The 13224-nt window shown below is 32.4% G+C and overlaps 1 protein-coding gene across 1 annotated transcript; it reads left to right on the plus strand.

Annotated features, from left to right (window-relative positions):
- Positions 1-9604: 9604 nt before the first annotated feature.
- LOC127724871 (uncharacterized) lies at positions 9605-12372 on the plus strand. The gene has a single exon (XM_052231876.1). The coding sequence runs from the start codon at positions 9605-9607 to the stop codon at positions 10718-10720; it is 1116 nt and encodes a 371-aa protein (XP_052087836.1). The 3' UTR covers positions 10721-12372.
- The last annotated feature ends 852 nt before the right edge of the window (positions 12373-13224 follow it).

Raw genomic sequence — 13224 nt, forward strand, 5'->3', positions numbered from 1 at the left:
TAGTCACATTTTATTTACATACATCTTCAACAACTTTGTACATTCAAATGTTAAAAAAAGGAGAGAAGCTAACACGTGGTGGCAATAAACAAATTCGTCGAAGTAAGACAAACAAAACCGAACTCATAAGAGAAAAAAATATAAACAAACAACAGTCAGCAGAACACTATAGAGAAGACTAAATATTGAGCAATATGAAAAACACAAAAACAATTGAATTAACTCTGATGCTTGGAAAAAATAAGTAATTCATTCTCCACTAGTAACAGCCCGCCTGTTTCTCCTGTCAAACTACGTAAATTAGTCATAACTCGTAATACGACATAATATATAGAAAGGTATTTTGTTTACCCTAATACATTATCAAATTTAAATACCATTAAAATATGTTAAAAAACAGATCAAAGATATCAGGCTTCTTATTTTGTACGCCAGACGAACGTGTCGTCTCCAAAAGACTCAATAGTTATGATAGGATACAAAATGTTAAAAGGCCAAAAAGAGTACGAAGTATGAAGATTTTGAAGACCCCAAAATATGTCTTTATTTGTATGTCTTTTTGATCGAGTTAAGCCATTTCAATTGATATTTTATAGTGTCTCTTCTTATGTTGTAATGTTACTCTACTGTTTCAGGTTAGGTGAAGGTTGGCGCCTGTGAATAAATTTAAACCCGTTGCATTTGCACTGTTAACAAGTGGATGATGGTAACTGAAGTTACCACGATCCCAATATGGCGGAGGGGAATCCCCGTAAGATCTTTCCCTCTTAATTTCTTTGTTTTTACATAAATGTGGATAAAATTACTCAGCCGTCGTTTGGTTATTAACATTTGCAATGAGTCTGTAAAATATTAACCTTAAACAGCTGTCCGTTACTGAGAAAATTGAACACAATAAAAATGCGATGATGATGGTAACTCCAAGATGGGATGGTGGTAACTGTCGATCAAAATAGTTAGAAGATGATGGTAACTTTTATATTACACGAGGTTTCTTTTCAAATATATAGTGTTTAACATCTCTTTACATGAAATGAAACACAATAACCCATCTTAACTGAAACCACTATATTGGAGAATAGATCAGTACTAGCGCAAGAGACAAAAATGTGTCGGGGAAACAAATTAAAATGTTTTGTAAAATGAAACTGTCTTTAATGCAACAAGTTCACAAACAGTGTTGTAATACCAATTAAAAAACTATATATGTTTCAACAAAGAATCAAATAATTAAACAATTGAAAATTCAAAAGGGTAAGCCTTAAACAGATTTATATGCAATTCCTGTTTCTTGTCAAAAATGAATAGATAGATATAGGAGTTTTATAAAAAAAAAAAAAAAAAAAAAGAAAAAAAAAACATTTTACTTTGAGGTAATGAAGGAAAAATCAAAAGTTAAACATATTTCAAGAAATGCTAGGCATAAGAGAATGCCTTCTTAGAGCATCACAATATGGGGTGGGGACTTTTTTCGGGACTCCGAGATAAGGCGGTTTTAAGCTCGGAATTTTGGAATTGATCCTTTTGGGATACGGGAATTCCTATTTCAAATTTCAGGATGTCGGGATTAAAATTTCTTTAAATTCGGGGCCGCTTGATTTCAAGCTTTTAAGCTTTGGATTTCGGAATCAAACCCCCTCCTCCCCTCCTCAATATAGTAGGTTTGGGAAACAGAAACAGGAAATAAACATATAATTGTGTTCAGCTTTAAAGTGAAACCAGAGAGGAATCTCTGGAAAACGTTTCATACCATTCAAACTTGTCGGACACACATCCTTTAAATCGCATCATATTAATTACAACTATTAGGTGTATATGTCAGTTAAATTCGCAAATTCTTGAAACAAAATATAAGCCCCCAATCATTCCATATTTTTCATTTTCTAACTTCATTGCCGGAAAGGTATTGTTTTCCCTATTGATATCTCAAAATCATAACCCCTCACATCTACATTTATCAAAGCATATAGTGAATAGAAGGAATTGTTTACACATTTTATGTTTTACATAAGTAAAACAGAAATTCTAGATGTTCTGTAATGAATATATTAAAAGCAATTATCAATTTTAAGGACTTTGAATAATGGTGCAGATAAATAATTTTAAAATGAGTGTAGACCAGTGTACAATATAAAAAAAAATTACCACAATCAAGCTTCTTTCACTTTCGTTGGGGACTTCCATAGTATTGTCTTTTCGATAGAAAAAAAATTACCACAATCCTGCTTCTTTCACTTTCGTTGGTGACTTCCATAGTATTGTCTTTTCGATAGAATACAAAAATATCAATGGTGAATATATATTATGAAATTGGTTATATATAAAGATCCAGACCGATACTCAGTGGCGGATCCAAAAAGGGGGGTGCCGGGGATTGACACCCCCTTTTTATTGGAAAATTTGTCTTTTTCATGTGACAAATTGACAAAAAATGTTAAATAAGGTACTAGCACCCCCTTTTTTCTGAGAAACCCTGGTTAGCACACCCCTCTTTTTTTCATAATGTCCGGATCTGCTCCTGATACCGATACGTAGTACTCAACTATGGATCATAATATAGGACGAAATACGAAACGTAAATTAATTTAAGGGTGAGAGGGCCCATATATCACTGCTAAAACTGTACTCGTTTTATACAACCTTATGGCAAGTTACCACCATCCCAGAAATCAGTTACCACGATCTTTCAAAAATAACATGAACAGCTACCATCATTAACGTACTTTTTTCACTCTCTATTTTCTAAGTAACGGACAACAAGATTAATATTTTACAGACTCATTGCAAATGTTAATAACCAAACGACGGCTGAGTAATATTAGATACATTTATTTAAAAACGAAGAAATTAAGAGGGAAAGATCTTACGGGGATTCCCCTCCGCCATATTGGGATCGTGGTAACTTCAGTTACCATCATCCGCTTGTCAACAGTGATTTGTATGCACCTGTCCTAAGTCAGGAGCCTGTTGTTCAGTGGTTGTCGTTTTGTTAATGTAGTTCACAAATCTTTCTTGTTTTTTATATAGATTAGACCGTTGGTTTTCCTGTTTGAATTGTTTTACACTAGTCATTTTGGGGTCGTTTGTAGCTTGCTGTTCGGTGTGAGACAAGGCTCCGTGTTGAAGGCCGTACTTTGACCTTTGAACAGCGGTATACTACTATTGCCTTTATTTGGCCTATAATTGTTTACGTTTTACACATTGTGACTTGAATGGAGAGTTGTCTCATTGGCACGCATACCACAACTGCTTATCTATATTTGCCAAATACAGCTACGGTAATCTATTCCTGAGGTAGAAGATCTGTAGTTTTTCGAACAATTGTTTTGTTAATTAGCTTACCCTTATAAATGACCGAATGCAAAATTTTGAAAGTGAAAATACACTTTTTAGGATATATAGGATAGAAAAGACCATTAAATAAATAAATATCAAATTTATAGAAAAGTAAAACATCACGAATTTCCCAGAAAATTGACGCAAAAGCAACACAAACCCATTAATTGTAGATTGTTCTCTCTTTTACTGTTGATGCATTGTTATGCATGTAAATATGTCATTACAAATAAATTTCATTAAATGGATTTTTTAAAACTAGTCTTTTGATAGAGGATAGCAAAATAGCAAAACTCTGTTTCATTTTCAAGTTATCGCGAATAAAAAAAAATACCGGTCTTCTTCTTTTATTCCCTAACAAACTTCCCTTCAAGCGTATTAGCTCATAGTCACCGTGAAGCACAGTCAATAATATACGTTTGTTTAATCAGATGAAATATTCAACATTGTGATTGATATGGGAGGTTTGGCTTGTTGATAATCATGTGCACTATTATTAATCCGTTTGTACTGTTGTGGTTGGTATAACATATACGTTAAATAATCATGCAATGTATCATAATCATGATAAAAAAGGAGAAACCAAGGGAGCAATCGGAACTCATAAGTTATTCAAACTCAATTAAACATACAACATCATGACCAATCAGAAAAATGACAAAACGATAAACAACAATAACAAAACATTGCACAGAAATCTAAAGATAAAGCAACACGAAAAATTAAAAACAGGCAACGACTTTATGTTTACACTAGTTGTGTTGCTCATGTGAGTACAAATCCGGTGATAAGTCGTATTTCATAATGTCAAAATTGACGGAAAAAAAAACGGGATTGTGATCGCGACAAGTGGAACATGTCTGTGTTCATCTGTTACACAGATATTCATAACGGTAAACAAATATATAATAGCGTCCAGCGTCTGTTTCACTTTCGGAGAGATAGAATTCAACTTTAAAAATTGGAACCCTTGATGGAATAGCTGCCTTGTAAGCATCTACGCTCTATCAAGGAAATCATTGACGAAACACAGCCTCAGGATTGTAGTATGAACGGGGAGATATATACTCAATATGTATACGCTGTTGGAATGTGGCTTCAGAGAATTGGAAAGTTCACAATGGGAAAATTGTAATCATTTCTTTTGTCGTTATGTTTGTTCCTAGCCGACTCTCATTGTCAATTTATATATCTAAAATGACAAAAGACAGAACAGGGGATAATATAGAATGAAACTTGATGACTTTTTCTTAATCCTGGTTAATTAAACAGATATCACAGTAAATGTAAACTTTATAGTACATGCAATTTCAAAATTTTAATTTTAATTTGCTTATCTGAAGTCAAAAGAATGCTTTACTGTCAATTCTTTAACTTTGGAATCAATTTTGGTATTTAAATATATCATTGTTGCATTGCTGTTTTCTTTGATTTTTTATTGATTTTAGTATGGCTTTAAAAAATAACTTCTGCATTTTAATGCATATTTAATTTCTTTTGCATGGAAAATAAACAATCGTCAGACAAAACTAGTTCTTACACAATGTCTTCGGTTACGTAATCTGTCATATTGTCATAGAACGAATATTAATTGTTTGGTTATACTGAATTGCACACGCAAGTAAAATAAAACTAAACCGATCTAGTTGGTGAAAAGTATTGTGGTCATCGCAACTATTTTATCTACGACTAAAGGTAACCAAACTCCATCTCCCGAAATCATATGAAAAAGATGGCTCTATTAAATGATCAATTGTACGTTAAAATCTAAAATAACTACTGATCGTTTAGTAAAACCACTATTATGCAGCCAATTAACTATTTAGAATTGGATACAATCAGCAGGATGATGATATTAGATGTTTGATTTTACAAATAGTTCCATGTTCATTTCTCTAATCACGCTATTTACCAAGTATCATTTCATTTACGTTTCTCCCTAGTTAAGTGATCATCATTCTGATCTTAATTTTACGATGTATAATCTGAATTCATCAATATTCCTAAATCAAACGAAGGATAAAATACCAACGTATATCAATATCATGTTAGACTCATCAAGTACAAACTTAAAAGATGCAGACTTGTATAATGAAATGCATAGCTTGTATTGGGAACAGACAATACGCCATAGTGACAGTAAGTACGTTTTAATTATTGACCTCTATATTTTAAAACAATCCTCGTGTAATAGAAACGGACTCAGGTGCTTAGGTTTGTAAGTTTTTTCAAATATCTTGGTTTTTTTAAAAGTATTTATTATTAACATTGTTTCCTGTAACTCTAAAATTTCACAAGCTTATTATACCCCTGCTTTCAAAACCGGACGTTGTATAGCGATGGGAGAGTCCGTCCGTCTTGGCGTCCATTCATTCGTTCTTCTGTCCAACTTTTGTATTCACAACTGTTCTCGTTAACCGCATGCCATGATATTGTAAAACTATCACAGAATCTAAATCACATTATGTACCGTTACACCCTATTCAATTTCTTCATCTGAATGATTTTGGGAGTTTACTATAGGATGACATGGACATATATGCACACTAAAGAACATATTTTGTAACCTCTTAGCCTGCTAAACCTTTGAACAAAATTAAATGAAACTTTCTCAGAATCTTTACCATAAGTTATTTTCTACAGCAAAAATAGTGAAAAAAACCTTATCATAGACATCAGGCTTACAATTTTGTACGCCAGACTCGCACTTCGTCTATAAAAGACTTATCAGTGACGCTCGAATAAAAAGGTTAAAAGGGCCAAATAAAGTACAAAGTTGAAGAGCATTGAGAACCCAAATGTATTCTATATTATTTAGATGAATATCTATTCTAATCATTCACATATGGTTATGTAAGAAGCAATGCAAATTCACGCAGCTTAAATGATAAGATATTTTGGCTCATGTTTCCCTATTGTCAGGATTCTACGTCGTCAAAATTATCTCCCTATTACGCCACTTAATGATTTCACTCGTGAAATGAAAACCTTTGTAGGGATGACTCGCTGTCAATTTAACTCTTGAAAACCGATAAATGTATCCCCATAGCATCATTACGATCCTAACATGACAGCTGTATTTCAAATTTTAAAAATATCTTCTAGCCATCATTTAATGTACGTGTATGCCTTTTGTCAATTTAAAATTATTGTCTGATCGGTTTTCAGGGGAGAATTTTTCGAAATTCAATAAAACACTAAAACAATTCTACCTAAATACTAATACACGCAAAATATGAAATCTTTTGAAGTTTTGTAGAAAAAAGATCCACTAGGAAAGTCAAGGGCTTTCAGTAAGAAAATAAAGGGGTGTGATTCGGTGAGTCCGTCTTTTCTACTTTTTTAGTACATTTCATGAATAAAATAATTCATATGCCTAAAATTTCTTTGCAAAATGAATGAACGACAACCAAATAGAATACAAATATGAAGTACGCCTCAAATTTTAACATGTGTAGTAGCACAAGCTTTTTTTGGTTTCGTTAATCAAACACATTTACTTTGTTGCTATGACTCATTAAAAATGTATTCCACTTGATCCATATACTTCCTTTCTTGGTAATGTGAATTTTCAATATTATTATATCAACATGTAGCCTAGATATGTAAAAATAATGGGATCTAAAGCGCGATGATGTATCAAATGTATGTTCGATTTATACGTTTTCAAAACAAAACAGTCAACTCAATCACGCCTGAACATAAAAAGGTGTATTCAACTTTCTCTTTTCGATGAGATTATAGCCCACTTGATCCATATACTTCCTTTCTTGGTTATGTGAATTTTCAATGTTATTATATCAACATGTAGCCTAGATATGTAAAACTAATGGGATCTAAAGCGCAATGATGTATCAAATGTATGTTTCATTTATACGTTTTCAAAACAAAACAGTCAACTCAAACACGCCTGAACATAAAATGGTGTATCCAACTTTCTCTTTTCGGTGAGATTATAGCCCATTTTAAAGATTATTTTTCAAAAAAAACTGTTGCCGTTGGCAGATATGGAAATTGATGCTTTAAAAAGATCAATCTTTTATCTTTCCATGTTTTTTTTCCGGCGTAATTTATGCTTATGCACAAAAAAGAACCACATGTGTTTGCACCTACCATAATTGACTGTTTTGTGCAAATTTGTCTTTGATTTAAAAAATTTAGAAATATCTCGACGCTCCATACTATAATGTAAGTGTAAATATGTATAAAAGATACAAAACATTCTAAATTATGCACCTACACTGAACTTTTAAAGCCAATAGAAACTGACATAAACAATTCAAATATACTGACCCGGCCATTTTTACCTTATCACCTTCTCTAATAAAGAGTTCCCTTTTGTTTTATTTCAGCTGGATATGAGCCTGCCTAAATTAGCTATATCATCTAGTTCTATACAAGGAATGTGCTTTTCTTTAAAAATGCATTAAACCATCACATATTAACAATAAACAATTGAGTTTTACAATTTGTATCGATCATTTTATTTGGAAATATTCAAATCAAGCGTCGTCCCAAATAATGCTTCCACGGGAAGTGAGTTTTCCAATTGTTCATCATTTGAAAAACATTTTATCTTTAACTTGCTTTGTAAAATATGTCATTAGCATGAATGTCAACAATAAATAAAATATACATGATTTATATTTACCTCTGCATCACTTAGTCCTTCTTGGAACACATACTAAAAATTGGAACTTTTTTTAAATGCTACAAGTTTAAGTGGAATAGACAACCGCAAAATCGAAATAATGGGAGTTTGCGACCGGATGAAATTTCTCAAATAAACGAGTTCGGTACCTTGTATTATAATAAAGTATATAGGTAAAACAAATTAGAGACAAGTGCCTGTGAACCTGACGTCTAATATTGATGCTCTTTTGCTTTCATGGCTTAAGAAGGAGAACAAATAAGATTACTATAAATTACAATGGTCAATACAAGAACAAATAAAATCCCAATAAATTGCAATGGTCAATCAATGGAAAACTTTCCCGCGCAATTGACATGTGTTAAACAAGATATACTCAAATTTGGATTATTTTTACACAGCAAAATAAAATGTAAATGTCAGCTATATATAATGTTAGATTTTTAAGTACTTTATCAGAAAATGATTTTTTACTTGCAAACAACACTAAATAATATACATCAACTCGCCTCTGAATCTGTAGTCAACCCCTAAAATATAATGGTATAATGCACAAAGAAATTAGATCAGAGATATAGCTTTGTGTAAAGTGAAAATACCAAATACAAGTGAATTGATTCATCGGTTATGTAATTTGCTTGCATAAGAGCCTTGAAGTTGATACTACGAATGATTATATGTATCCTGTCAACCAGTGAAAATAATACTGACTACTTCCGCGCGCCATTAACCGAATTTTTAATTCATTGTAATAGTTATTGTAATGATAGCCTAAGATAAATCATAAATGCAAGGTTCAAAATTGTTTATACTAGAAGCGCGTTTTTGTTTTAATTGTTTAATTCGTCCATTACTGGAGCAATATTTTGCGTTTTCCCCCGTTAATTAACTTTACTGGGACTCCATAGGTAATATGAAGCTCGTCTAATCATTACACCAAATATTAGTGGAAAGAAAATTGTCCAAAACCATTTTCCAAATAATTGGGTTAGTGAAGTTAAAAACAGAGGCGGAAGATACCAAAGGAATATTCAAACTCATAAGTCAACATATGCCTAACTGATATCGCCATAGAAAAGACTGAGCAACATGAACCCTACCAACAACTTGGGTGATCTTGGGTGCTCAACAGGGATATGCATATCATGCTCCACATAAGGCACCCGTCGTGTTGATCATATAAATACAAACTCGGTGATAAATCTTATTCGGTGATGAAAAGAGGACAAGATTATTGTTACGACAGTTGAAACATATATGTCGCATCTGTGATACAGATATTCCATAACGGTCAACCAACTCGTGATGGTATCCGTAAATAGTTTAAAGGGATGACTGCAACTTCACCACTTAGAACCCATGGTTTAACAGCTTCTTTGTAAGCAGCAACACTATCAAGGAAATCAGGATAGAAAGGTATAGCTCTGGTTTTCTATATCCATAAAAGTGCTTTAGTCCCTCTTAGTTCATAAAGCGTTAATTTCATTTACATTGAATTAATGTGTTTTTGTATCCATTATTTATCTCCTGTATTGTTTTCCAGATAGACAGATGAAAATCAATGCGAATTCAGCAATGAACTTTAGTAAGTCATTAAATTCAACAGACTTAGTTAGAATGGATACTATTGAGGGATTTGTGGTTATTACTTTAGGCTTGGTCTGTACGATCGGAAACTTTTCTTGTATGGTACTTATTGTTTGTCACAGAAAATTCCGTAAAACAACTATAGTTATTCTATGTCATCACTGCTTTCTTGATTTGGTCAAATCTCTTTACCTCTATCCTTACGGATATAGTTTAATGACGTCACTTCCCGCTCCTTACTGCAATTGGATTGGTTCTTCATATGTGTTTATAGTAACAACGTCTGCTTACAACATGATGGCGCTCGTTGTTAACCAAGATTATGAACTCTTGCTTCCACGGTACAGGCAAGATGATTGTTCATGTGTTTTATTTGGAATTTTTATTATTTGGTTTGTAAGTTTTTTACTTAATCTCGGAATTTCGATTATTCCATCAAATACAGACTTTAACGCTGAAATCGGAATATGTTTATTTCTTTACGGGTATAATTACAGTTACATTATTCATGTTCTGTGGATAATCTTAGTGACCATAGCTGTGTCGTCTTCGTTAATGTTTTTCTGTAGAATGCGTGGAAAGTTAATCACTGATATGAAAAGGTACAAATGGCGACAAATTCACGAGTCTCTCACAGACGAATTCGAAAAAAATCTTGATTTTAATATCGAAGACGGAGAGAAAGATGTTAGCATGAAGGCACAACGTAAAGCTATTCTTTTACAATTAAGGACAACGAGAATTTTTATGTTGATTGTTATTTCATTTATAGCCTTTTGGTATCCTCTTTTCATACTTACACTTGGCGATTTCCATTTCCAAGTAACTCCATCAGTATATCGAATACTAACGATAATAGCGTGGAGTCATCCTATCACAACGCCAATATTGTGTAGCCTTGTTTTACGTGATATTGAATTCAAAGGATATACTCTAAGAGATATTTCCTCAAATTTGATTCCCTTGCGACGGATTTCTTCGCGAAGACATCATTATAAAAATTCAGATATCTTCGATTTTGACTGTAAATTCCATTTAGATAGCGAGGTATCAGACGATCATTTACATTCAGAAGATGAAGAATATAAGTGCATTGGATTTGCAAATCAACAATTAATTCCTGATAAGGTAACAAGCACGGTATGAAAACAAAGTTATCGTTCTTTGTACAGTAGTATCAGAATTGTAGAGATGAGATCTTTTGTCAAATATGTACAGAAAATTTCAAAAGTAAACTGCAAATGCCATATATTTTGTGATATGTAGCGTAATTTTCATGAATAATTCTCGTCCGTAAAAGATCACAGTGATCAGATTTGCCATTGTGAAAATGGAACAAATGTTCAATTTGAATTCTTCCTGGGGTAAAGTTCACGATGATATGGCCCCGTTCTTTTGTTTAGCATTGAACAAGTCGATTTGTTGTAAATGTTATTTTATCGCATTTTGGCAAGGACTATGTTTAGTGCGATATTGAATATTTCTGGATGGAAAAACAGGATTCGATAGATGAATCTGTGAATCTTGTCGATACATTTAACATTGTCTGAGGAATATTAAACCAAGGTCAAATGAAAAGGAATTTTCAACAAAAGAGGAAAAAAGATGATTCCAATATTGACATTTTTAACAATTGTCGATAAAGAACATACCAGAAATATGACAACTAAATGACACACCATGAAGAAAATTTTATTTATTAAAATCCACACAGATTTTATTATGAAATGTCAGCACTGTTAATCGTATGATAGTGCGAAATTCGCTAAATTCATCGCATCTAGTTTCAAGGTAATCAATTGTCAGCCGCGAGATTTAAAGATGAGAGCAAGAAAGCTTAACGATAATATTCAGACTTCAAGATATAGAATTTTTTTATGAAAATGACATGCATCAGATATTGAATAATAATTAGGTTTTTATATGTATAGATGAAAACATACGAGATTATCACGTTCAAGTGGTGAAACTTGCAGTATCAGCTAAACTGTTAAACAATCATCATTCTCATGTTATAAAGTCTTCCTTGCAAGGAATGCATCTGGGATAGAGGTATGGCGGTGAACAAGCAAATAAATTTCACCTACTCAAACTAGGCATAGATTTGAAGCTCTTGAATGAGACAACAGAGTCATTCTGACTTTTCGATACCGGCTATTGATATACTTATGCGTACCGATAATGCTTATAAATCAGCAAAATCAATTTCTTCAGATGGACACAAAAAAGAACATGTAAAATGTCTATTTCCATAGATTTCAAATTGTATACACGTTACTAACAATTTTAAAATGTATATTATATATAACCTTATTAGTTTAAATTGATACAAGACATGTGCGAACTGTCATTAAAATCGACAACGTTGATAGAATTCTGGAGGAATATAAGTTTGATCAAAGATGAACTAATCATTTACTATCCCAAATATATGTTTGTCCAACCGTTCAATGATAGTGTAAAGGTTGCAGAAAGAAATGGCGAGTCTTCCGGAAGTATTCCAAGTAGTCCGCAGCATTTCCATCTTGTATTTAGATATATTGGTGATAGCGATAACCATTCCGGACGATTTACTCCAGTAGTTATCGTTTGCACCAAAGAAGGAGAAATAATTATATGTGTCTCACATATTCTTAATCAGAAGTAGTTAAATATATCTGCAAAAGCGGTATAGATGTCTACTGTTTGGATAACGTAGCTTTATAGAAAGAAAGACAAAACCTATAAAATACAACAAAACTACCATATAGACACGAGAATGAACTAGAGAATGTAAAATTATTCATATGTAAATTATATAAAGCATAGATAAAGCTTGCAATTAACTTATTATTGCTTGTTTGATGTTCAGTAGCAAAAACAGGAATATTGTGGACAAGTAAAGATGGTTGTGGACAAGTAAAGATGGAACACTTTGTTGTTGGCATTTTATGCAAAATATTTACTATAGTTTTATTTGCAGAATTGATTAATCTGGTTGGGTTACAAATTAAATAGGCAGATATAAAACAAATCAATAAACAATTTGAGGAAAAGTATAACAAAAATACCGAACAAGGTAAATTCAAAAAGGGGGAGTCCATAAAATCTGACAAAATCAAACGTTATAAATTAATGGAAAGAGCGAAAACAACAATGAATACACAATAAAGTAGTCCACTACCTTGACTAGATGTCAATAACATTCATTTGGACTTGCGATATGTACTTTACGTAGCAGGAAGCAAAAAGGAGAAATGACCATTTGGAAATTAAAATCACTTTTCAGTTGTAGATTTCACCTTCACCAAAACATAAAATTCAATTCAATATAAGAATTTAAAGAATGAACATAAAACAAGAGCGTCCAAAAGTTCGTAGTATTATTTGTCATAAACTTTCGAAATAATAGGCTTCGTATTGAATCAAAACTGCAAGTATTCAAATGGAAAGTTTAAAATTCAAAATCAATAACACGAAAAAAGAGGGAGTAGTTACAAAGGGCCAATCATAAACCATAAGTTGAACAAAAAACATACCATAACTTGCCTAGAAAGAAAAACGACAAAAAGACAAATAATAGTTCAAAAAAACACTTTAAAAATCCCAGTTTCAAGACTTGCTCGAAGAAAGTTACAAATTAGAAAGAGAATGTTAACATCGAACAAAGA

Source organism: Mytilus californianus, unplaced genomic scaffold (genome assembly GCF_021869535.1).
Source record: "Mytilus californianus isolate M0D057914Y unplaced genomic scaffold, xbMytCali1.0.p SCAF_14, whole genome shotgun sequence".
Classification (NCBI taxonomy): domain Eukaryota; kingdom Metazoa; phylum Mollusca; class Bivalvia; order Mytilida; family Mytilidae; genus Mytilus; species Mytilus californianus.